The 27040-nt window shown below is 40.2% G+C and overlaps 1 protein-coding gene across 26 annotated transcripts in view; it reads left to right on the forward strand.

Moving 5' to 3' along the window:
* Afdn (afadin, adherens junction formation factor) overlaps window positions 1–27040 on the forward strand; it is a 145408-nt gene that overhangs the window by 53653 nt on the left and 64715 nt on the right. For 21 of the 26 annotated variants that reach the window (XR_385293.3, XR_001782046.2, XR_001782047.2 and 18 more), the window contains exons 6-13: window positions 4078–4235; window positions 8223–8334; window positions 9248–9415; window positions 11900–11944; window positions 14886–14980; window positions 15827–16089; window positions 18325–18394; window positions 21195–21313. Coding sequence is in view for 21 of the 26 variants with exons in the window: in XM_006523752.3 (XP_006523815.1) it covers window positions 4078–4235; window positions 8223–8334; window positions 9248–9415; window positions 11900–11944; window positions 14886–14980; window positions 15827–16089; window positions 18325–18394; window positions 21195–21313 (1030 nt within the window). In the remaining 5 variants the exon portion in view is untranslated. The remainder of the gene's footprint in view (window positions 1–4077; window positions 4236–8222; window positions 8335–9247; window positions 9416–11899; window positions 11945–14885; window positions 14981–15826; window positions 16090–18324; window positions 18395–21194; window positions 21314–27040) is intronic. The other 5 variants (XM_006523760.3, XM_030249528.1, XM_030249526.1 and 2 more) reach the window with 1 other exon arrangement.

Consider the following 27040-nt stretch of genomic DNA (forward strand, 5'->3'; position numbering starts at 1 on the left):
TTCCCTCAAGATTCAGCAATATTGCATAACAACACTATTAGCCATCTGGTGACCAAAGTGTCCACCAAACACCTGAGACATTTCACACTCAAACCACAACAGAGGTTGAGGCAGTTTTCGTTCTTAAGGACTACATACTAAGATCTGCTCAGAAACACACTAACACACAGAATTGAGAATAACGAGGGCTTCTTGGTTTTATAACTATTCTGGCAAAGGATTTTAAGGATTCTGAATACTGTCTCATTCTGTCACGTACCTAAGTTTATGTATAGAAAAAGAAAAAAGAGGTGCCTGCCTTTAATCCCAGCACTTGGGGGGCAGAGACAGGCAGATCTCTGAATTTGAGGCATCCTGGTCTATAGAGAAACCCTGTCTTGAAAAAACACTTAAAAAAAAAAAAAAGATTTAGAAGGCTAGAGAAAAATAAAGAAGAATACAGGTAACAAAAGGAACACTCAGAAATACTTATGTCTGCTAACTACATCCCACATGTGAAGAGTCTTCTGCACTATAGGAAGGCCCTAACATTGTTACTTAGTGAGCTTTGGAAAATGAAACCATGGTTCTACCTGAGGAATAGTCATTCAGGAGTGTGGGAGTCATGAAGGAGACAGTGGCTCAGAGTATCGACTTTTAACTTGGTTGATAAAACATTCCTAGAGACGAAGTATTTTTTAATGTGGGCTTGAATGCAACATTGAGATATATCTTCAAGAAAATAGTAAGCTTGTTGAATGTCAGATGGTCTGTTCCCCCAGTATTTATTTTTCAAAGTCATTGGCAGTACTTGATGGAAATTTTCTTTATATTTTGTAATAAGCTGCCAAAGAGCTTTAAGGTTGGGACATAGTGACCTTTCTATTTAGCCTCAGCCTCAGATTTGGAGAGGTTGCCATAAAAGTAGAGTGTAGGATGCTTATGAGGGAACTGTGCTAAAAACTAACATAGCCATGGAAGTACTACATCACCCTCACAAAGCATGACCTCTGACCTCCTGCTCCACACTGAAAAGCCATAGAGAGAAAGCTGAAGAGTACTGAGAGATAGCGTGAGATCTGGATCAGTAATAGACTGGCTTTTATTGAACTTGGATAGACAGTGATTGGCTCTAGAGTGAGCAGCAATGTCAGATGTAAATGGGTGGCAGAGAGGTGACCTGTGCGGTAGGCAGATATCATCACCATGTGTGGGAAGTCATTTCACTAAGAGAAGTCAGTCAGGCATCGTGGTGTGCTTATACTCTCAGACTCAGGAGACTGAGGCAGGAAGATTGTTAGTTTGAGGACAGCCTAGCTACATAATTAGACTGGATCTCAAAAATCAAACAAAACCTGATATTTGCCATGGACAGTTACTTTTTTTTTTTTTTGGTTTTTCAAGACAGGGTTTCTCTGTATAGCCCTGGCTGTCCTGGAACTCACTTTGTAGACCAGGCTGGCCTCGAACTCAGAAATCCGCCTGCCTCTGCCTCTGGAGTGCTGGGATTAAAGGTGTGCGACCACATCCGGCTGACTTTTTTTTTTTTTTAAGAAGTTGCAAATTGTAAAGAAAATATAAAGATTCAAATACTTGAACTAAGCTCACATAGTGTTGAGCACATGCCTCCCCCCCAAAAAAAAAATTGGTTCAAGAAGTTTTGCCAGCACAGTGGCACATGCCTATAATTCCAGCACCTGGAAGCCTGAGGCAGGAGGATTGCCACAAGTCTGAGCCCAGCCTGGGTTGTGGTGTGGTGTTAGTTCTAAGCTGGTCTGAGCTGCAAACTATAACCACATCTCAAAGCAAAACAAACAAAAGGAGAATAAGCAAAGAAAAAAGTAACCAGTATAAGGAGGAGAAATATTAGAAAACCAAAGCAGAACTTGCTTATTAAAGAAATAGTTGAAGTCAAACCATTTTTATATATTTATAATGTCCAAGAAATTCTAGTAAACTAAATAATATCAGGAAAGTAGCAGTTTGCTAAGGAAGTCCACAGTTCATTTATTAGTTTCAATATTTTTTGTCAGTTTTTTTTTTTAAAAAAAGCTATGTAGTCGTGTATGTGTGCATGCAAGCATGTGTGTGCAGCTGCCTGGAGGCCAGAAGAGGGAGCTGGGGCCTCTTAGAGCCACAAGCAGACCTGTGTGAAGCTGGGAAATGAACTTGGGTGTTCTGAAACAGCTACAAGAGCTCTTAACCACTGAAGCATCTCTCCAGCCACATTTTTGTCTGTTTTAATAAACCCCCTGAGAAAAGTGTATCCTGATAGCTAGCCTGCTATGGCCGTGTGCTAGTGCGGTTGGTTGATTCCTTGAACGAGACTGGGGGCAGAGCATGACTGTGGAGGCTGTAATTTCCTAGGACATGATGCCATTGTCATACATATCCTTTGCTGTGTTTTGGAAGCTGATTAGGCATCACAGCTCACACAGGCTTTGCTCTTGGACTTGTAATGCATTTAAAAACAACAACAACACTCAGATATATTCACTCTATGATGTCTTCAAAGGGTAGCTGATCCAAAAAGTGTTGCTATATTTCAGTTAGTTGATTTGTAAAATTTCCGTTTCCTTGCAGAATTTCTCTTGTTTTGCTAACTCTTAAGTTACTTTTAAGTTTTACTTACTTGATTTTGTGAGTGCACATGTGAGTGCAGGTGCACGCATGGCTGAGAATGTGTGAAGGTAAGAAGTCAAGGACTAGGTCATTAGGTTTGCTTGCAAGTGTCCCTACTACTGAGTCATTTCACCAGTCCACGGCACTGTTTTATGTCGTCGTCGTCGTCTTCTTCCACAGCTTGAATTAATTTCCTTCCTTTGTTTGCTTGCTTGCTTGTTTCCTCTCGTAATCATTTTTACAAATAGACCTTTTATGTCAAGTATTTTGGTCATTTTATTGTCTTCAGATTTAGTAGTTGAGCAGTTAAGTCTTCTGTAGGCATCACATTGCCTGCTTTTCCACACTGTCAATGTTTCTGTTCTGCAGTTTGCGCATGCTTCTTCTAGGGTTCTTTCTCCTTTTCCTTTTCCTCCTCCTCCTCTTCCTCTTCTTCCTCCTCTTCCTTTTCCTCTTCCTTCTTTCTCTCTCTTCTTCTTTCTTTTCTTTAATTTTCTTTTCTTTTCTCTCTTTCTCTCTTTCTCTTTCTCTCTCTCTTTCTCTCCCTTCCCTTCCCTCCCCTTCCTCCCTCTTTCTTTTTTTCTTTCTTTCTTTCTTTCTTTCTTTCTTTCTTTCTTTCTTTCTTTCTTTCTTTTCTCTCTCTCTCTCCCTCCCTCCCTCCCTCCCTCCCTCCCTTCCCTCCCTTCCTTCGTTCCCTTCCTTCGTTCCCTCCCTCCCTCCCTCCCTCCCTCCCTCCCTCCCTCCCTTCCTTCCTTCCTTCCTTCCTTCCTTCCTTCCTTCCCTTTGACAGGGTTTCACTATGTAGTCCTGGCTATCCTGGAACTCACTATGTAGCTTTGAACTCCCAGAGATCCACCTGCCTCTGCTGGAGTCTGGGATTGAGCCATGATTCCTGCTTTGTTTCAGGGCTTCTTAACCATGACTTATAATAGAAAATAGATTAAGAGAGTCAAGTTGACATAATGTGGCATATGTATATTTCTACTAAGAAGGGGACATCAGAACATCTGAGGAAATCTAAATTGTCCTTCCTACCTCCAGGCCCCTCAGATGACTGTACACCTACATATAAAATTAGTTTATAGTGCCTAGGATTGAAATAGCCCCACCATGGTGGCAAATGCCTCATGAAGTCTTTGGATTAAGTACTTGAGGTCTTCTGTTTTCTAGTTCACTTTTAAAATACTGGTTTGTTGAGTGAAATTGATCCTTGGTGTATTTGGGCTCTGTTTGCTTCAGATGAAAGCTTCAAAAGTAGAACTGGAGGAAGCAGGTCTTGTAGTTACAGGGTTGAGGAAGTTGGAAACGGGAAGAGAAGTACACCACAGAAGAGTGTCGTAGAAGCCAGCCCCAGGTCCACACTGGATGTATCTGCACCACTGTGGCTGGTGCTTTCCTAGTGACAGTCAGTGTCAGCAGCCTCTGTCAGTGACCTAAGATGAAGATGCACTCAAAGATGTAAAATTCTTTCTTCAGGTGGAACACTGAGGATATATGCAGATAGTTTAAAACCAAATATTCCATACAAGACAATCCTGCTGTCTACTACCGATACCGCAGACTTTGCTGTAGCCGAATCTTTGGAGAAGTATGGTCTGGAAAAAGAGAATCCCAAGGACTACTGTATTGCCCGGGTACGTAACTACAAATCGACTTCTCCCCAGGATTGTTCATAATAAGACTTGGCTTTTAAAGGAAAGATTGTTTTTTAAAATTTTGGTGTGTGTTCACTCATATTTATGGCCCCTATCCCCTTACATACACAGAGGAATAGTAAACAAATGTAATAAAAACAAATTTATATTCTTAAAATAAAAGATAAATTTAATAAAATGTAGCCCAAAGTTGTTTTACCAAAGTTAACCTCATTATTAAAGTTTTGATAGGCATTCTTCCAATTTTTATTTTGTGCATATATTATATGAGTCAAGAGGAGTATAACCAATTTTATGTATGTATAATTACATAATATATAAATAAAATAGTCTCAGCAGTGCTGCACATTGGAGACTGAGAGAACCTGGTGGCTGTTAAGTCTAAGATGTAAGGATCGCATAGATAGAGGGTCCAGTTGTGCAGTCCTGGTGTGAAGTTGAAGGTCTGACAACTACCTGGAAAGTCACTGTTGTGATCCTCTGTTGAAAGACTTGAAGAAACTTGGGTGTGAAGTCCAGGCAGTGGTTTCAGCGATGGAAGTATAGGGCTTGCACACCTTGCTGCCTTCCTGTGCTTCCTCCCTTTTGTGTTATTTGAGCCCTCAGCCCGTTGGTGCTGCATCCGGGGCTGATCTTCCCCACATCAGTTATTAGGGCAGCCAACATTGAAAACACACTTAGAGCCGGGCGTGGTGGCACATGCCTTTAATCCCAGCACTTGGGAGGCAGAGACAGGCAGATTTCTGAGTTCGAGGCCAGCCTGTTCTACAAAGTGAGTTCCAGGACAGCCAGGGCTATACAGAGAAACCCTGTCTTGAAAAACAAAAAAAAACAAAAAAAACAAAAAAGAAAAGAAAACACACTTACAGACACACTCAGTTCAGTGTAGGTGTCATTCAGGATCACCATCATAGATAACATAATTGTATTTATATTCGAATCTGCTTTCATAATCACCTGCAGCTTCTCGGAGGCACTGTACCTGTGGCATTAGGTATATATATTGGGGTATAGTGATTGTTTGTATCCTGAGATTGATTTGTAGTAGTAAGTAAAACAGCAGATTTTCTATTTAGCCATAAACCAATTAAGAGCTCTTAGTCTCTGCATCAGTTATAGTTGTATACTTGTTTACTTTAGCGTTTGTCCAGTTATAACAAACAGTGGTTTGTTTTTTGCTTTGGAAGGAAGGTTTGTTTTGGCTCAGTGGTTTGAGGGTTTGGTTCATTGTGGTAGGAATCCACAGCAGCTGGACGGTGAGGCAGCTGGTCACATTTTATCCATGGTCAGGAAGCAGAGAGAAATGAATCAATAGATTTAAAAACAAAGATAGCTGGTATTTTATTACAGCAAGTGATTTGAAAAGAAAAATATTTCATGTGGGTGTGGGTGACGTGGTGCCTTTGTCTATTGCTCTCCACTCTTAATTTTTTGAGCGGGCTCTCTCTTGCCTGAACCTGGAGCTCGCTGTCCTGGGTGGCCTCTGGACTTCAGGATACTGTTTCCTCTCCCCAGCACTGAGGTTATAGACATGTGCTGTTATGCCTCTTGGTTTAGGTTTTTGTTGTTGATAATATTTTCATTCTTTGAATATTTCATACGTGTATACAACGTACTTTGATCATATTCACCTCCCTGTACCTACTCTTCTAACCTCCTCCAGCTTTTCCCCATCTCCTCTCAACTTTATGCCTCCCAACCCCTGGTATTTTTTGTTTTTTAAAATAACCCACTGAGTTCAGTTCAGTTCAGCTTCAAATATATTTATTCATGGGTGTGGCGCCATCAACTAAGCATGATCAGTCTACTAAGGACCATTCTCCCTCCTGCAGAAGTCACTAGTTGTGTGTAGCTCCTTAGCTACAGGCAGGGGCTTGGGAGCCATTCTCTGCTCTATGATGGGATGTTGACTGGCCTGATCTTATGCTGGTCTCATGCAGGCAACAACATCTCCTGCTGAGTTTGTGAATGCTATGGCCCTGTGCAGTTCAGAAGACTCTCTTTCAACTCTCTCTTAGCACTTTAATCTGCTGAGCCATCTTACTGGCCCATTCTTTTTAATTATTATTTTACCTTCTCTATAAATCAGTATGTTCATTTTACATTAATGTTGTTATCTTTTCCATATTGAGATACCCAGTTGACCCAGCATGTTTTGAAAGGCTTTGTTTTCTCTTCCCTCTGAATGCTTTGTTCAGTCACCTTCATTTGTGTGAGTCAGTTTGTGTACTCTGCTTTTTGTTGATCTCTGTATCTCTCTTGCCTACCCTTCAAATGTGCATTTTTCTTGAAATGTGGCTTCGCTAAATTGTATGGCAAGGGGAGGTTTTTATATAAATCGGATATTAATGTTCCATGGAATTACATGGTTTGGTCTATGATAATGAATTTTGTAACATCTTCATCTTTTTAAACTAAGTGATTTGTTTTTACTATTAAAATTAGAAAGTAAAGTAACCATTCCTCAGGGACCTAAAGTTACAGAAGCAGACCATGAACTTTATTGACGGTCCATTTTGAGCTTGTTTGATTCCTCTGGAGGAACGCTGGTACTTTGGTCTTTTGCTCAGTCTGAACAGCTTTCTTGAGCAAGCTTAGGCAGCCTAGTTAATGATTTTACCTGATTGCATTATATTCCCAGCTTGCCATAGTAAACTATTGCTGTTTCATAGTCTACTTTCATTTTATTTATTCACATAATTATTTGTTGAGTATTTAAAATTTTCTGTTAGCTCTTTTGCTAGAATACAAAGTTAAGAGATGTCCCCCAAAGAGCTTATAATAAAAAGAACAAAAGGCCAAGTAGAAAGGAGATAGTGTCTTCAGACTGAGAGAGTGCTCTGTGATGTCCTAAATGAATCACTTGGACTGTGGGCTCTTAATACACCCATGTGCCAGTGGCCTAAAAATGAGTGGCACAAAGAGAGGCTGAGGATATAAGTGAAGGTCAGGTCTGGAAGGCGTAGGATATAGAATTTAATAAAAAGTGCTAATGAAAACCGGTAAGTTTAGCCTGGGGATGTTGTCATTCGTTTTCCTTTAGGGCTAATCTGAAGCCTTGTACAGAAGGATAATAGGTTTCTACAGAATGGTTTCATCTGTTTTGTGTGTAAGCATGATGAAGGGTTACCTGGTAACGTCTGTTGCAGTCAGACCTTTTAATTAAGAAGTTGAAACTGTGGCTCGGCTTCTCATGTTTCTTTGCACTGAATCAGAGAATATAAACTGCGAGTGTCTGTAGAGGCATCAACCACATTCCTCTCCCTTTGGAGTCTTGAGTGAATGAGAATTTGGCCTCAGTAGACATGCATAAGAAACAGAAACAGCATTTGTTAAGAGTACAGTGAGCACAAGATTATCCAACATTTGCCTGAAAACAGTTGAATGGCTATGTAATGTACCTAGACAGTATACTTAAAATGACACCATACAGTTATCTACAATAAAAACTGTTTTGAGTTGTAGTTTAAGATTTCCGATTATATGAATTTACTTCATAAATATTTGCTTGAATGTGAAAGATGAAGTAGTGACTGCAGAGGATTGTAGTAGAGGAGTTATCTTTAAGAAATTATTTGAAGGCTAACTGTGTGGTTTTCTATGTGGAAATTTGTAATAAATGCAAATATTTAGCACAATTTTTCTTAAGAGCCAGGTGAATAATTGCCAAATTAGCTATCCAACTAAGCTTTTGTTTGAAACAATGTCTTTACTTAGTTAATCTTTTTTTTTCTCAATGACCAGTGAAGATTGTTCATAGTGTTTGTTGGGTTCTGTTGATTGATTGATTGATTGATTGATTGATTGACTGCTCATTCAGAACAGTACTTTAAAGGTCGGTAGATACAGGAGTACACCAGTATTCAGGAGGCCAGCCTGGGTGAGCGAGACCAAAGGCTGCAAGCCTTCTCTTGAGCAGCTGCTGATCTGCTTTTGTGGTATTTACTGTAATTATGTTTTCCTTAGGTTATGCTTCCTCCTGGAGCCCAGCATTCTGATGAGAGAGGTGCTAAGGAAATAATTCTTGACGATGATGAATGTCCTTTACAAATCTTCAGGGAATGGCCAAGTGACAAAGGTAGAGACTACTCTTTGTTAGTCTACCAGTCAGATTCTGCAACCTCTTCTTCATCCAGTGATTTGGAAAATATGTGTGTGTGTGTGTGTGTGTGTGTGTGTGTGTGTGTGTGTGTGTGAGAGAGAGAGAGAGAGGGAGGGAGGGGGGAGAGAATGTGTGTTTGTGATGGGTTTTGGCACATTATTTTTAATGTGTTGATGTGCAACCTGTCATGAGGTTTGGTTTTGGACAATGCAGCACTTTAGATTCAGGGGTTGGACTTAGGGATGCTCAACTGTAATGGTGTCCATTTATCACTGTGCAGACATTTTCCTCTACTCTGTTAGGATTGGTATAGTTGACTTTCTAGATGAGTGCCTTTACATTAATGAAGACATAATCCTTCCTTATCATATCAATATTGCATATAGATGGATACTTTAAAATACAACCACCCCCCAAAAATAAAAAAAAAAAACAAGAATAAGTGCATTTCTAGCTTCATACATAATTTGCAATATTCTAGACAGTTAATACAGCTTAATTTTGAAAATTGTTTTGAATTTTGAGTTAATTCATTTGAATTAAATAAAAATCAGGTCAGCTGACATATTTGTATATGTGTGTGTGAATGTTTGCTGATAAGGCTATCCACAGTGCAAGTTCATTTATTTTTAAACTAATGTGCCATTTACTAGTTAGTATATGCTGTTCTTGCTAGCTATCTTGCTTTGTTTGGAGTTTTTCAGAGCACACAGACTAGACTAGTTTATCCTTCACTGAGTAAGATATCAGTTGTGTGAGCTTTTCCTTGCTACTCCTTGGCAGATGTTACTAAAATATGTCTTCTTGGTTTTGTTTGGGCCCATGGTTGTCATTTAGTGATCATGCCCCTGGTTTGCTTGGCTGATAATTGCCATCGTCACTGTTCCAGGGATTTTAGTCTTTCAGTTGAAGAGGAGACCACCGGACTACATCCCAAAGAAAATGAAGAAACATGTTGAAGGGAAGTCGTTGAAGGGGAAAGACAGAGCTGACGGGTCTGGCTACGGCTCCGCTCTTCCTCCCGAGAAGCTGCCCTACTTAGTAGAGCTAAGCCCAGGTGAGAACGCTGGGTAGAGTAGGAATGTGTTTTTAACCATAAATGTTTCTACTTTCTAATGTATTAAGTGGCCATTCATTGAAGAAATAAAACATTCATTAAATGGCAATTATTTTTCAAAAAGCTAAAAAAACCCTTAAGGCCATAGAATTCATTAATTCATGAACAAAAATTAAGTTCACATGAACAAAAATAAATATAACACAAGTTTTAAAGTAACAAGTAGTATTTAAACATTTTAAATAATCAGTTCCTTTTAAGAAAACTTTTCCAAAGTAACTTTAGTTAATGTACTAGAAACAAATTGAAATTAACTCTTCCTGGAGTCAACCTCTGTATGTATGTGAGAGAGAAAGGGAGAGGTTACCCTAACTGTTTATGACATATGTACAGTATTTATTAGATTTAACTATAACTTTGAAACCTATTATAGTAACTAGTAGGCTATTTTAAAATAACACATTTATTTTCATATTACTCTTCTAATTATATCATAGAATTCTTGCAAGCTGAAGCTGTTGTCATAAGTTAGTCACTAGGTAGACAAATACACTGATTCCATAATTACAAATACAAATTCCATAAGTATGTTACAGATACATACATTCTCATGTAGTATGTATTAGCATGTATGTGCTCTATGTAACATGTTTATCAGTCAGCCAAAATCACATTATTGTCAATTTAGTTTAAATGGTATTATGTGGCCTGTATTATTAAATATTGTGAAGATATTTTATCTACTTTCTTCTGGTAAGGAACTAAAATAAAAGTCAGTAATTACAGAAAAATAGCATTAAAAAGGATATATTACATTAATAATATGTGGTTCCTTGGGCAGGTTTTTCCAACTCTCTCCTTCAGGTTTCAGTGTTCATTTTTATTTCTAAGGCTGCTTCGGTTTTTCCCAGCTGGCTATTATAATTAACTAGAGATTAGATATGTTCTTTGTGGTTCAACAGTCTTAGGAGATAGCTGAGATACACCGATGCTGAATAGAATAGTAAAGTGTGAAAGCCACTCTAATTTATGGCCAAGGCCGTGTGGTTCTTAGGGTAGTAGTTTCATATTTATTATGTTTGAGGACCTGTATTCATTGCTAGGCAGTTTGTGAAGAATTATTGGTGCTACTTTGTCCTCAATTCTCTGACTAGGAGTTCACTGTTAGTCAGAGATGTTCTGTGATGTAAGGACATGGTGCCTGTTTACCTGAAGGAAGGAAGAGAAATGGTGAAAATGCCATTGGGTTTTAACTGAAAACTTTGAGGGTCTTTTTCAAGGATGGGTCTGTCCATCAAAATGTTGCATTGGTTGGAGAACTTATGTGTGGTAGTTTGAGAGTCTTAGTTGTTAGCAGTTGACAGTAATCTTTAAATGTATAGTAGAAAATAGACTTTGGTAGACAGCAGAGAGGCTACATCAGACACCATTCTGGGCTTCAGACATAGAGTGGTAACAGCATAGATTGGCCCAACCCTCGTATCTAATGACTGCTTCCATGGTTTGCTTAATTTTTACTTGTCTGTCAGATAACCGCATGCATTTAATGTTTTGTGTTTCAAAGATGGCAGACCCTGGATAAAGGTCAGTTCTGTCCTACTTTTCATCAAATGCTAGCAACAACACAGTTGCATATTCACCAGTACCTTTCTTAGCACTTGGTTACCTTCAGGCAACATTTATCGAGCTCCTATGTAAGCAGATCAATGGATATGAAGATAGCTAAGAAAGACTGTCTCTGATAGCAGGTAATGAACTCAGTTTAATTTCAGTGCCTCTCCAGATCCACACTCCCTTCTAAGTCTCTGGGCTGCTTGTGAGAGCTACCTTCATATCCAAAATGAGGAAACATTGTTTTTGTCCTAAGGGTGGTAGGTTTGCTGGTAGGGCCTGAGTGCTAGAATAAGGTCTTTGTTGCCTCAGAGCTGTGTCACTTTGCATTATGAGAAATATTCATGCATATTGATATGTTATGGGTGGATAAGGACTATATTTGCATTAGGCACATTGTCAGTTAAGTGTGTGCCCTCAATGTGGAAGACTGGGAGGTATTGGCAGGAATTTTCAGAGGTGCAGGTGTGTTTACAGGATTACAGAAGAATGGAAGCCAGGGTACTGATTCTCTTGTGTGTTGGATTTGAATGTGCCCTTTAAACGGAGGGAGCCAGCCAAGTGGGGTGGTAACCTATAAGGTTAACTCACTGTTAACACAAGCTGTCCTGCTGCTTGGTGACTCACCTGTTACCCCGCTGTTTTCCTTAACAGTCTGCACTGGTTTCTAAAACACTGACTGGGTCTACTGTAGTCTTTTCCCCACAGCTCTGAATGCTGGTGGGTAAAATGTGCCAGTTCTTCCTTTGAAGCATCTTACTGAAGCTCACCCTTTGCATCTCTTCTCCTCCTTCCCTCTTCCACCTGTTCTGCATGGTCTCTGTCCTGCTGATGCTGCCTTCACCTGGGTCCTGGCATGTCTCTTAATCCCAGGGAGAAGGAATCACTTTGCCTACTACAGCTATCACACTTACGAAGGTAATGCTCTGCTTATACTACTTTTGTAATTGGGGCACTAACAGGACCTCCTAGGTGAACAATGTTGACTGAGCAGACACTGTATGTGTAAGAAGTGTAACATGCTGGCTTTCTATTCATATCTATTTAGTGTTCTGTGTCCAGAACCCAGATTATTTATTGGAAGCCCCCACCTCCCCTTTTAAATGCTTATTTTCCCAAGTTCCCTCTGGGAAGTGAATGCAGACACAGGATTGAGTGCAGACTTGTAGCATGCAAGCAAAGGGCCATTAAATGCTCTTGAGCTGTGTTATGGCCTGTGTCCCTTTCATCTTAAAGAACATCTCATCCCAAAATTTGAAATGCTTTAAGTGCTGACGTGAAACCAGAAGCTCATGTAGTGAGTGACCTCATGTAATGGATGTAGTTATCACCCAGGCACCCGAAATATGTTTGATGCAGTTTCCTGTAAGGCTGTGTATTTAGCTGTATATTAGATGGTCATAGAATTTATATTTAAACATAAGTTCCAACACCACAATTTGTAGTATATTAAATATTTGTCAGTATGTCACAATCTGAGGGAAAATTGCATTATGAAACTTGGCTAGGGTTTTGGTAGCCTATTGTATCTGCCCTGAGTCGGATTATGGCTGGCCTATAGCACTTCAGATATCCTAATTTTCCACTGGAGAGGCACTCAGGTGCTATGGACTATGTAGAGTGCTCCCTGGAGGTGGAAGACAGTTGGAATGGAGGTTGAAGGAACATCCATAATACTCCTGCTTGTGACCATCAGCTTCCAGTCTAGAGATGGAGGTGGGTTGCCATGGGGAGAGAGGTCAGAGGCACCAAACTTCCAGCCATTCTCATTTGCCAGCCTCCCTCTGCTTGGACTAGATGTTCTGTTACCCACTGGTCCTATAGTCATTAGCTTCTCTGTACTCTATATAAGGTTGTCTCTGGCTTCTGCTGTAGTGAAGTGTAGGAAGAAAGGAGAGACTGGGAACGCAGCCCTGTCTGTTGGTGTCATAAAGTATAGTGTCCCTCTGTAAGTTGCAGAAGAATAGTAATGTAAATACTGCTCTAATAGACATGTCTTTCATGTTCTTGTGGTTTTAACTCACATGGTTACTTATTTTGACCCTTTGTAATTTATTTGTGTAGTTGTGTGACTGTATTGCATTATGCTTTCACTTTTAATATAACTGTTTGCTCTAGAACATTAACTATTAAAAGGGCCAGTGTGGCCTAGCTACCAAGGAGCCTGCAACTTATGGGGACCTATTCAAGTGAGAATCTTTGTAGTACAAGGTTCCTGTGCTCTGAATGTAGGAAAGGCACAGTTTGTGATCTGCCTGTGACAGTTGAGAATATATTACAGTAAACATCTTGGGAGGGTAGGAGTTCAGGAAAAGGCCACAAGAGTTGGTTTTGTTTTTGAGGCAGGGTCAGCCTCCAGAGTGCTGAAATTCATCATGTACCACAGTATTTAGCTTCTGTGATTTTGATGTTTCATTGAAATCCAGAGTTTATGAGAACAGTTAGAGATGAGAATATTCTAACCTTATGAGAAACAACACAGACAATCCATTTTGGGAGGTCCATATAAGGCATTATGTCTCTGACATACCCTGGTCTCCTCTTACCTTCACCCAGTTGTTAAAGATTTTGATAATTCAGAAATAGAAAATGCTGTCAGTAGAATGATATTTCGTGTACTCTAAACTAAAGCTAGATCTAGATAACTAGATATTCATGGTGTCTTTTGTTTTTAAGAATTCAGACTACATTGCCGCTGAGAGACTTTTAACAGTCTTTGTGTATACACCAAACCTTCTAAACTTCTGAACCTCTCATAGCCAACATTTGATTCCAATGACTGAAGATTTGAATAAGTGACTGAATGTTACTTGGGCAATCTTGAAACAGACTGGGGAGACTTTTTAAAGGAAATCTTTGCAACTCAATGTTGGGCTGTGGTGGAAGCCTGGTGTATACTAACTGCTGTGTTCTGTGAGGTACATGTGTTCTGTGAGGTTATATATTAACTCTGAAAACAGGGGTCTTCTGCCTCCTTTCCTCCAGCTCCTTCCCCATCATAGAGAGTCAGGTTTACAGCAATGTCAATACACATATTCTTTAAAGGACACAAGATTGGATGGATACAAAAGCAAGGTAGATCTGGAGGAGTTGGGGTATGGTGTTCACATCATCAAAACATGTATGAAATTCTAAAAGAACCAATTAAAAAAAAAAGCAAAATCTCTTTTCTGTCTTCGACTCCGTTCTTCTCAAGGGGGTTAAACATTTCATCAGCATTTATTATCAGTGGTAGACATTGGAATCACATGAGACTTACTCCTAGGTCTGTGGTTCAGGAGATCTGGGTTGCACAGTTAAAAGCCTTGTTATGCCCCACCAGCTATATTGTGCTGTGCACTGTAAGGGTGCGTGGTACTTCTGTCCAACAAAGGCACAGCATTGAAGTAATTAATGGCTTATGTGGCCTTACTCTGTGTTCTCAGTGCAGTTCCATCCTCAGAGTCAGTAAGGGGACGTTAGGAGAGCATGTAGGAAAACTTGTAATTAGAACGTGTTGGTAGCTGGGCGTGGTGGTACACGCCTTTAATCCCAGCAGAGGCAGGTGGATTTCTGAGTTCAAGGCCAGCCTGGTCTACAAAGTGAGTTCCAGGACAGCCAGGGCCACACAGAGAAACCCTGTCTCAAAAAACCAAACAACAAAAAAAGAAAGTATTGGAATCAGTGACACTGTACATTCTATTCCAGCAGGAGCTGCTTGGCTTCTGTATCTGGTTAAGTTTCACTGCAACATCAACTCTGGAAAGAAATCCTGAGAAGTTAAACCGTGCTAGCCTTAGTAAGAGAAACTTGTTTGTTTCAAGCATAAGAACATCAGACTTGACAAACGGAGCTCTGTGTCTTCTCTTCCCTCTCACAGATGGCTCTGACTCCAGAGACAAGCCAAAGTTATACCGCCTTCAATTAAGTGTGACTGAAGTTGGGACAGAGAAATTTGATGACAATTCTATCCAGGTACTTGATCATGCCTGCTGTCTAAGCGTTTTAAGGTTGTTCCTCCTATCAGTAATTAGTAAGCACTCATCAAGGAACCAGCTGCAAGGGAATGGATGAAGGTGACAGGCAGCCTTTGTATTTGAATATGCCGCTCATCCTCTCTGACTCACTTCTCTGATTTAGTTTGGAGAGAACGTGACTTGTCTGTATCCAGAAGGGATACACGGAAACATGACTGGTTGTGACATTCTTCTCTGAGTTTTTACTTCTGACTAGAAAGTGAAGGTGCTGATAGCAACTTATAGGTCTGTTTCAGGATAGTGGAGATACAGTGGAAATGTTGCTACCTCTCCCCCTCCCCCCTTTCCCCCTCCCCCTCCCCCCTCTTCCTCTCCCCCTCCCCCTCCCTCTCCCCCTCTTCCTCTCCTCCTCCCCCCTCCCCTCTCCCCCTCTTCCCCTTCTCCCCCTCTCCCTCTCCCTTTTTTCCCCCTCTCCCTCCCCCTCCCCCTTCCCCTCACCCTCCCTCTGTGTGTGTGTGTGTGTGTGTGTGTGTGTGTGTGTGTGTGTGTGTGTGTGTATTCTAGGGTTGGAACTCAGGACCTCATACAAATCGTTAAGGATCATAACTATTGAACTACTTCCCCAGGCCATCATATGATTAGTAAAACAGAGTTACAATGTTCCTGCCTTACAACAGGTTTTTAGATGTTAACAGTGTTCAGCTGTCCTGACATGGTTTTACACTATTAGAGAGAAATCCACTTAAGAAACCAGAGAACCGAGGGCTTCTTAGACTGCATTCGTCATAACAGAACTCTACACATTGAGTGCTTCATGATGGAACTCTTTTCCTTCTCTTCTTAGCTGTTTGGCCCCGGAATTCAGCCCCATCACTGTGATCTCACCAACATGGATGGAGTGGTCACTGTGACACCCAGAAGTATGGATGCAGAGACCTACGTGGATGGTCAGCGCATCTCAGAGACCACAATGCTGCAGAGTGGCATGAGACTGCAGTTTGGCACCTCGCATGTGTTTAAGTTTGTGGACCCCATCCAGGACCACGTTCTTTCCAAGAGATCTGTGGATGGAGGCCTGATGGTCAAGGGCCCAAGACATAAACCTGGGTGAATGTGATAGATCAGCTTAAGGATTTTAGAGTGTTTGGCTGTAAAGTAATTTCAATTAGATGGAAATATCTTTACTTAGAGTTTATTACATTAGTTTAAATTTTCTGTATGTGTGTCTGCGTCTGTTCCTTTTGGAGTTGAGAGGATACCTCACAGGAGTAGGTTCTCCTACTTGTGGGTCCTGTGGATCAAACTCAGGCTGTCAGCCTGCCATTTTCCCCATCCTTAAATTTTCAGTTTTAAAAGATCAAGGTGAAGAAGGGTCTGGAGATAAGGCTTAGTGCTTAAAAACAGTTGCTGATCTTACAGATGATCCCAGTTTGGTTCCCAGCACCTAAATCAGGCAGCTCATAACTGTCTGTAGTGCCAGCCCTAGGGGTCCTGATGTGGGCATTATACACACACATGTTGCACATATATACATGCAGGCTAATCACTCACCTATTTAAAATAATTTTTTTTGAAGATCAGTGCATTTTATGAAATGGGAGTTTATATCACAAATTTGGATTGGTTTTGGAGCAAACACGTAGATTCTGATTTTATCTTGAAATTGGTTTTTAAGTTGATCTCTTTTTGTGTGAACCATCACCCTATGTAACTAATAGTATTTCAAAATCTTTCCTTGATGTATTTTCCTCCTTCATATTCTTCTCCCTGAGAACCATGGTAATGCAAGGGGGAATCTGTTTAGGAATTCAGAGCATTTTAGCTCCACCTAGTGTTTTCCTGAGGTCTTGCAGTGTGGTCTACTAATGAGCATTCTTCTGGAGAAGAGTGACTTTTCCTTTAGTGATAATTTTGAAAACATACACTGTTTAGCTATTTTGCTATCTATTTTATATGTTAATAAAGTATCTTTTGGAAAAATAGGTGCCATGGCTCTTCATGGTATTTAAAACAAACTTCTGAGTCCACAGAAGTGAAACTTTCTGCCAAAGAGTATACAAATAGACCAACCTATATACCTGTATTGGTAGTCTCTGCATGGCCCTGGCCTGAAACTCAACCATGTAGTCCAGGCTGGCCTCAGATTCACAGAGGTCCATCTACTACAGAGACCACTGGCCACCTTCACAGATAGGACACTTTGGAATAGCTTCTCACCTCAAGTTGTTTGTTTGTTTGTTTGTTTATTATTACTTTTTTTGTAATGTATGTACTTGGGTGTGTGTACCACATGTAGGCAGGAATCTAGCCCAAGTCCAGAGTGACTTTATACTGACTTAGATGCCATCATGTTATGACCTTTGGCTATACAAATCACACCTTTCTTAGGATTCAGAACACAATAATAACACATAGGTGCTCGATGGATAATGACTAGATAGGTAAATAATTCATGAATCAGTGTATTATCACACAGCCCTCAAAACCCCAAACTGATGTCTTACAGACAGTTACATGCAGAAAGTGAATGATTAGCCTTTAGTAAAAGCATTTGAACTTCTTAGTAAGAAGCTATTATTCAGAGCATGGTAACTGTTTTACATCACAACAGATTTTATTTTCTTAGACGATTGTAGAGGAATTTCTAATAAAAATGGCTTGAATTTCTACATTATTTCCTTGTTTCAGTCTCTAGATGAAGTTTTGAAATTAAACCATGTAGTTCTTAGATGTTAGAACAATCCAGAAATAGCCATATCTTTGCTTTTGATGGCTTATAGGCACCTTAGGCTCCTTCTCCCCTTAGGTTGGGACCAGGGTGTTGTATTTACTGTGTTTGTTCCAAAGAATATCGTTTTGCTTATCTCACCTTTGTCCATGTTGAAAATGTGATTTTTTTATTATTATTATTTTATTATTATTTTGAGTAAGTGTTTTGCCTGCGCTCATGTATAGCATGTGTGTGCTTGATGCCCACAGAAGTCAGAAGACTGTATTAGATCCCCTGAAGCTGGAGATATAGATGGTTGTGATCTACCACGTGGGTTCTGGGACCCAAACTCAGCAGATGCTCTTAACCTTAGAGCCAGCTCTTTAGTCTCAATATTTTGTTTTTGTTGTTAACATCTGGTTTTAAAAATAGGACCATGAGAGTTTTTTTGATATGCTTCCTAATTAAGAAAAGTTCACATATTTATTGTCACTTTTTAAAGTCTGTGTGCCAAAGTAAATGAATTTATTAATGATATTTGAATATTGAAATACTCATCTGTTCTTGCTGTATTAAGAGTACTACCTTGTCAGTTGAAGTTTAATTTTTATGTTTATTTTTCATCTCCATAGAGCTGTTCAGGAGACAACCTTTGAATTGGGAGGAGATGTCCACAGTGGGACAGCATTGCCGGCAAGCAGGGTAGGTATTTACAGACTCATGACCTGACCATCCCTTGGATTCGATGTTCTAGGACACCCAAGAACAGACACTCCTTTGTAAAGACAACTTCACAGTGGCCTCTCTCTGCTGCAACCCACTCTTTTCTATCTGTTCACACAGTGATGCTTAAATGAAAGGTAGCTAGCTGTTCCTTTTGTCCTGAGGTCAGAATCTAGTACTTTCTCTTTCATTTGGAGTATGTGCTTTGCCTGTGCTCTGTGTGTAACTAACCGCTGTGGCCATCATGCTGAGGATAATGGACTTTTGCTACTTTATTCACTGGGTACAAGTCCTAGATCTCAGCTGGGTACTCACCTCCGACAGTCATTCTTTGCTCTTGTATAGACAAGTCATTTCTCTCTTCATTTTGGTGATCTATTCCTGGATTACACTCACTGCAAAACTTGTTGAGCTTAAACAGCAATCCCTTCATTTACTGACAAGTTGGCTTGAGTTTCCTAGGGCAGTTGGTTTACTAGTCATGTTCCTGGTTCCTCTTGTGAGTGCAGTGAGCTAGCAGGTGAATCAGAGGTCACACTGTGGGACTACCCACCCTGCCTCTCTGTAGGACCTTGAATTCACAGCTGTTTTCATGGGTTAGGCTCAGGGCTGGTGTAGCGCTGTTTTCTCTGCCTTTTATTGAAAGCAAATCAGAGCCAGATTTAGAGGGAAGAGGTCTCCTTGAACTGTGTTCTTGTTTTGTTGATTTTTTTTTTTTGATACCATAATGCAACTGAGTCTGGAATATTGGTCTCACCAGTGTCAAAAAGACACAGGATCTCCTGATTCAGCTTATTGTATTCTTCCAGTTGCTGACCCCATTATGCTACTCCAATTCTCAGCATAATTTCTTGAAGACATGGCCTGAGGTGGCTGTTCATTTGTTCTAGGCTGGTCTCCTTTGTTTTCTGTGTTCTTGTTATAAAAGTACAAAAATAACCACTATTTGAGATATACCTTTCTATTTCCAGGGTAAATTCTGTCTTTTATCTTCGAGTCGTGGCTTCTTGGCTCTTTCTAGATGAATTTTTGCTACTTCATTCTCAGATATACTTAATTTCTGAAAATTGGAGAGCTAAGCTGTCAGCTCTAGGGCTCTGTCTTCTGTATTTATGCATGGTCCCTGGGAGACCTTGCCATGTTGACTAAGACTATACCATTTATTGTTGTCTATGATCCCTAATGTATGCCTTTGACCCTGGTCTCTCCAAACATCCTCAGAGGCTTGACTAACTTGCTGTGTCATTTTTATGATAGACTGTCTGATGGGAACTTCAAATTTAACATAGCAAATGAAGCTTGGCTTTTGTTTTTGTTCTTAAACTTAATTTTTTCTCATTGTCTTTACTTTAGTAAATTATATCACCAACCATGGCTTTGCTCCACTGAAGCTGACTTAGATTTATTATCTTTGCACAACTCTTGCATGAGGATTGTCATGTCCTATTTCTTTGACTGTAAAGCGTCTGTATGTCTCTGCCTTGCTCATTAGCAGTTTTGTGAGCAACAGTTCCTCTTGGGTGCTCCTGGTCAGTCCATGTTGGTTGCCATTGCTCTTGAATTGTAGAGACATGCTTTTGGTTCTGTTGGCGCTCTGCTGTCATAGCTGCTTGTATCTTCCCAGCTCACAGACAGCTCTTGGGATGTGGCCTCCATCCCTCCAGGAGTGTTGTAATTAGTATCTGCCCTCCTCCTCTATACTCTTCCTGAGTGTCCCACTTGTCTCTCTGAAGCTCTTTTTACCTTGTACTTGATCTCATTCTTTGTTTTCATATGATTGGCCCCTTCTTGTCTTAGCCCATCCTCCTGACAGGGGGCAGGGGGTTGTTCTTTGAGCATCATCTGGTCATAATACTCCATGTAAGACTTCTATATAACTATTAATTAAAACTGCTGCTATCTTTGCTTGCTACTTGATGATGTAGTTTGTGAGCTCTGGACATGGGAACCCTGCTTCTTTAATTACTCTCATCCCTCTCTTGCTTTGAGTAGTGCCACGCTGCAACAGAATCTTGGCACATACAAATGAGTGTATGACTTGAGAGGTCAAGCAGAGCTTTTCTCATCACAATGTATACTCAACACAGAAGACTTGGTAAATAGAGGGAGAATGAAAATCTGTTATCCGTAGTATATAGATTAGCCTTTTCAACACTATTGGACCCTTTCCAGAGTGCTTGTGTCATAGGGAGGTGTGCGTCTGTGCCTTTGTGTGCAGTCACATGTTTCAACGCTACTAGGCTTTTGTTTGTCTATGTACATTATACTGTTGTGTTATGAGTAGTTTTTTTTTTTTTTCTTAAGTCACTTAAGAACAATTCTTCAGTGGATAAGCACATAAACATGCCCTAATTTACATAAACATGTTATAATTTAATTTTCCATTGCCATTGCTCACCATTTATAAGCTTATTTTTAAAAAGTTTTAAAACCTAAAAATTGTGCAATCCATTGCTTAGTTTTATTATGTGACTATAACTTTGGAAGTAAAATGACTAGTCTTTCAAAATCATTTTGTCTTTATATTTTGTTGATAAAGTTTATTCCTTGCCCTTTGAAAATCAACAGTTTGTTTTTCATGCTGTTGTGTTCAGTGCTGTGAGCTTCTGGGCAGAACCTTGGGCAGCTTGTCCTGAGTGTTTCTGAATTACTCTCCGGTCTGTGTCCTTACCGTACCTGAGTAGCAACTGCACATCAGATTGCTGCCTGCAGTGCTAAGTGGAAAGCCGATGGCTGGGCTGTGAGGTGTTCTAACACACTCTGGCTTCCCTTGTCACAGAGCACTACTAGACTGGACAGTGACAGGGTGTCCTCTGCCTCTAGCACAGCTGAGCGAGGGATGGTGAAGCCGATGATCCGACTGGACCAGGAGCAGGAATATCGACGACGAGAAAACAGGTAACTCACGTTGACTAACAGAGAGAAGAGAGCCGTCCTCGAGGAGGCTTTCTGTAACAATTGTTGAGTTGACAGATTTAGCTGCCACCTCTCCTGGGGTTTAATGACGATTTTTGTGTTGCTGATGACTGGTGAGGAATGACTGTTGGGTAGGTGCATTCCTTACTTGCCCCTGCCTAGGCGTGCTGACACACGGGCATGTTGGGTCACACTTGCTCTTTTATGTTGGCTGCTTTACACACAGAGAGAAAGGATGTCTTTATAACATGTTAGTATCCATCATTTTTATAGATTATATTCATTTGTAGAGACATAAAGACACAAATGATTTTGGAGAGACATATTCCCTATGTAGACTCCATGGTATGCCTCCCTGTTGAGGCAAGTAGAGGGTGAACTAGTTTCCTTATAGTGTTGTTTCATTTTTTGTAACACAGAGCTTCTCTGCTTTCTGTATTCTTTTATGCTTTCTAGTATGTTACCTTAATAAATCAGAATTCCATATCTCTGAAATTGTTTTAAGTGCTATAGCAGGTCGTGTCCCACCTGCTCACTGTTAGTGACACCGTAGTAGTCATATGCTGAGTGAATGTGTTATTGGTGGGAGCTAAAGACACTGACCTTTTTTAGTGTTTTGAAGGAGGCATCTTTGTGTTCTTGTCAGAGATCCAGAACAGATGGTTGGCATACGCAGGGGAGACATACCTAGGGTTACAGTTGACTGTCAGCCCAAGACATCGTTTATTATTTTACCATCATCCAGCAGAGGGCACTGTGTACAAGATTATGAATAACTTCAGTCCAGAAATGAAATATGTAGTTATCAGCAAATATCAGTATACTTTTATTCTGTGTTTTTGACTGTCCATGTAAGATTTTTTGGCTTTGTGATTATTAGGTGTCATACATGTAGTTCTCTTTCCATGTTTGCACTTGTATTGGGTGGTGTAGAGTAAATATGTTGTCTGTCATGCGTAGTGGTGAGTTGCTTTGTTTTTTTTTTTTTTTTTGAGATGGGCTTCAGTATAAAACCCTGGCTGTCCTTGGACCTCAGTATGTCAGCCAAGCTGGAATTGGATTCAAAGAGGTCCTCCTGCCTCCGCATCCCAAGTGCTGGGGGTTAAAGGCGTGTTTCCATACCCAATATGAGTTGGTGTTATAGTGAGCACAGCTGTGCATCTATATGGTAATGGGGAAATGTGACTAGGAATCTAAGTGGAGAGGCAGAACATGGAAGCAAGTAAATATGCTCTTGCTATAGCAAAGGAGCCATGGCTAATTAAAAGTTACTCCCTATAAGACGCGTTTTGACAACGTTTTGCAAGGTAAGCCTGGTCTGCTTTGCAAGTAGTAAGAGTTTCATTTACACTAAGTATGTTGTTTGTTGATATTAAGACAAGATGGAACATAAACCTTTCTTCTAATTCCTACTACAGTTTCCACACTGACAATGCTGAAAGTAGCAAAGGTTAATTTAAATGGTGTGCCATGAAATATGAATCATTTTAATAAATAGGGTTAAAATTAAAAGTTTAGGCGAGTATAAGCACCCTTTAGAGTGATAGGAATGATTTTTCTTTTAATCATCAACAGGTTTTTTTCCTTTTTCCAGTTTATATACACTCTTTACTAAATTTGTTAAAAGAATGAAATGAGTAGCTTACACAGCTTATCCAAACTAATTCATTTATGCATTGGAAGCTGCTCACTAAGCATGATTGTGCACACACCCTTAATCCTGGAGCCAGGCACATATCTGTGAGGTTATGCGTTTGAGGCCAGCCTGCTCTACAGTGTCACTTCCAGTCAGCCAAAGTTTTATGGTGAGACCCTGTCTCAAAAAAAGTATACTTAGTATAAGATCCATATTGAAATAATTGTGAATTAAAATCATGTTGTTTTCTTAAATTATTAAGTTAAACTTAAGTTGTTAAATTATAGACTGGATTGAACTTTGACTAATATAATTTAATGGAAATAATTTTGTTTTTAAAATGATAATAGTGTGTGTTAACATTTTTTTCTTTAGATTTATTTATTTGTGTATGCTGTGTTTGATGCACGTGTGTGCGTGCGTGCACGTATGTGTGTTTGTGTGTTTCTGTGTGTGTGTGTTTCTGTGTGTGTGTGTGTGTGTGTGTGTGGTTACACCACAGTCTTTCTTGACTGTTAGGTACTTCTCCAGTCCCTTGTATTGTTTTCTTTTTATTCACCTTCCCATGCTTGGCAGAGGTGATACTGAGGAGAAGGGAGCTATGTGCTATTGGGAAAGAATTATTTCAGTTAGCTGGTTTGTAAATTATTAGAAATCTATACCAAATTATCCACTTGTACTTTCAAACAAAATTATTTGGCTATTTGTGTTAACTTATTGTGAGTGGGCCAGTGATCTCGTGTACTTGGATCTGCCAGTGTGTCACCATCCATCTTTCCTGTGCTTAGTGGAACGAGATAGTGCTAGAGATAGGGTTCCTCACTTTAAAGCCATTAGCAAGTAGTTCTGCTTCAGGAATCTTGGCCTTGATGATATTCCATCTCCATTTAGGTCTGTCTTTAACTTAATGTTTCTAATCTACTATGTCATTATAATTCACAGTGAATTTTGCAGAAAAGGGGAATACATGTTCCTAGCCTTATGCCGGGTGTGTGTGGGTCAGTTTTCTAATTTTTTTTTTTTCCATTTTTTATTAGGTATTTAGCTCATTTACATTTCCAATGCTATACCAAAAGTCCCCCTTACCCACCCACCCCCACTCCCCTACCCACCCACTCCCCCCCTTTGGCCCTGGCGTTCCCCTGTACCGGGGCACACAAAGTCTGCGTGTCCAATGGGCCTCTCTTTCCAGTGATGGCCGACTAGGCCATCTTTTGATACATATGCAGCTAGAGTCAAGAGCTCAGGGGTACTGGTTAGTTCATAATGTTGTTCCACCTATAGGGTTGAAGATCCCTTTAGCTCCTTGGGTACTTTCTCTAGCTCCTCCATTGGGAGCCCTGTGATCCATCCATTAGCTGACTGTGAGCATCCACTTCTGTGTTTGCTAGGCCCCGGCATAGTCTCACAAGAGACAGCTACATCTGGGTCCTTTCAGTAAAATCTTGCTAGTGTATGCAATGGTGTCAGCATTTGGAAGCTGATTATGGGGTGGATCCCTGGATATGGCAGTCTCTACATGGTCCATCCTTTCATCTCAGCTCCATACTTTGTTTCTGTAACTCCTTCCATGGGTGTTTTGTTCCCACTTCTAAGGAGGGGCATAGTGTCCACACTTCAGTCTTCATTCTCCTTGAGTTTCATGTGTTTAGCAAATTATATCTTATATCTTGGGTATCCTAGGTTTGGGGCTAATATCCACTTATCAGTGAATACATATTGTGTGAGTTTCTTTGTGAATGTGTTACCTCACTCAGGATGATGCCCTCCAGGTCCATCCATTTGGCTAGGAATTTCATAAATTCATTCTTTTTAATAGCTGAGTAGTACTCCATTGTGTAGATGTACCACATTTTCTGTATCCATTCCTCTGTTGAGGGGCATCTAGGTTCTTTCCAGCTTCTGGCTATTATAAATAAGGCTGCTATGAACATAGTGGAGCATGTGTCCTTCTTACCTGTTGGGGCATCTTCTGGATATATGCCCAGGAGAGGTATTGCTGGATCTTCCGGTAGTACTATGTCCAGTTTTCTGAGGAACCGCCAGACTGATTTCCAGAGTGGTTGTACAAGCCTGCACTCCCACCAACAATGAAGGAGTGTTCCTCTTTCTCCACATCCTCGCCAGCATCTGCTGTCACCTGAATTTTTGATCTTAGCCATTCTGACTGGTGTGAGGTGGAATCTCAGGGTTGTTTTGATTTGCATTTCCCTGATGATTAAGGATGTTGAACATTTTTTCAGGTGCTTCTCTGCCATTCGGTATTCCTCAGGTGAGAATTCTTTGTTCAGTTCTGAGCCCCATTTTTTAAGGGGGTTATTTGATTTTCTGAGGTCCACCTTCTTGAGTTCTTTATATATGTTGGATATTAGTCCCCTATCTGATTTAGGATAGGTAAAGATCCTTTCCCAGTCTGTTGGTGGTCTTTTTGTCTTATAGACAGTGTCTTTTGCCTTGCAGAAACTTTGGAGTTTCATTAGGTCCCATTTGTCAATTCTCGATCTTACAGCACAAGCCATTGCTGTTCTGTTCAGGAATTTTTCCCCTGTGCCCATATCTTCAAGGCTTTTCCCCACTTTCTCCTCTATAAGTTTCAGTGTCTCTGGTTTTATGTGAAGTTCCTTGATCCACTTAGATTTGACCTTAGTACAAGGAGATAAGTATGGATCGATTCGCATTCTTCTACATGATAACAACCAGTTGTGCCAGCACCAATTGTTGAAAATGCTGTCTTTCTTCCACTGGATGGTTTTGGCTCCCTTGTCGAAGATCAAGTGACCATAGGTGTGTGGGTTCATTTCTGGGTCTTCAATTCTATTCCATTGGTCCACTTGTCTGTCTCTATACCAGTACCATGCAGTTTTTATCACAATTGCTCTGTAGTAAAGCTTTAGGTCAGGCATGGTGATTCCACCAGAGGTTCTTTTATCCTTTAGAAGAGTTTTTGCTATCCTCGGTTTTTTGTTATTCCAGATGAATTTGCAAATTGCTCCTTCTAATTCGTTGAAGAATTGAGTTGGAATTTTAATGGGGATTGCATTGAGTCTGTAGATTGCTTTTGGCAAGATAGCCATTTTTACAATGTTGGTCCTGCCAATCCATGAGCATGGGAGATCTTTCCATCTTCTGAGATCTTCTTTAATTTCTTTCTTCAGGGACTTGAAGTTTTTATCATACAGATCTTTCACTTCCTTCGTTAGAGTCACGCCGAGATATTTTATATTATTTGTGGCTATTGAGAAGGGTGTTGTTTCCCTAATTTCTTTCTCAGCCTGTTTATTCTTTGTGTAGAGAAAGGCCATTGACTTGTTTGAGTTAATTTTATATCCAGCTACTTCACCGAAGCTGTTTATCAGGTTTAGGAGTTCTCTGTTGGAATTTTTAGGGTCACTTATATATACTATCATATCATCTGCAAAAAGTGATATTTTGACTTCCTCTTTTCCAATTTGTATCCCCTTGATCTCCTTTTGTTGTCGAATTGCTCTGGCTAATACTTCAAGTACTATGTTGAAAAGGTAGGGAGAAAGTGGGCAGCCTTGTCTAGTCCCTGATTTTAGTGGGATTGCTTCCAGCTTCTCTCCATTTACTTTGATGTTGGCTACTGGTTTGCTGTAGATTGCTTTTATCATGTTTAGGTATTGGCCTTGAATTCCTGATCTTTCCAGAACTTTTATCATGAATGGGTGTTGGATCTTGTCAAATGCTTTTTCTGCATCTAACGAGATGATCATGTGGTTTTTGTCTTTGAGTTTGTTTATATAATGGATTACATTGATGGATTTTCGTATATTAAACCATCCCTGCATCCCTGGAATAAAACCTACTTGGTCAGGATGGATGATTGCTTTAATGTGTTCTTGGATTCGGTTAGCGAGAATTTTATTAAGAATTTTTGCATCGATGTTCATAAGAGAAATTGGTCTGAAGTTCTCTATCTTTGTTGGATCTTTCTGTGGTTTAGGTATCAGAGTAATAGTGGCTTCATAAAATGAGTTGGGTAGAATACCTTCTACTTCTATCTTGTGAAAAAGTTTGTGCAGAACTGGAGTTAGATCTTCTTTGAAGGTCTG

The sequence above is a fragment of the Mus musculus genome, chromosome 17 (assembly GCF_000001635.26).
Source record: "Mus musculus strain C57BL/6J chromosome 17, GRCm38.p6 C57BL/6J".
In the NCBI taxonomy this organism is placed as follows: domain Eukaryota; kingdom Metazoa; phylum Chordata; class Mammalia; order Rodentia; family Muridae; genus Mus; species Mus musculus.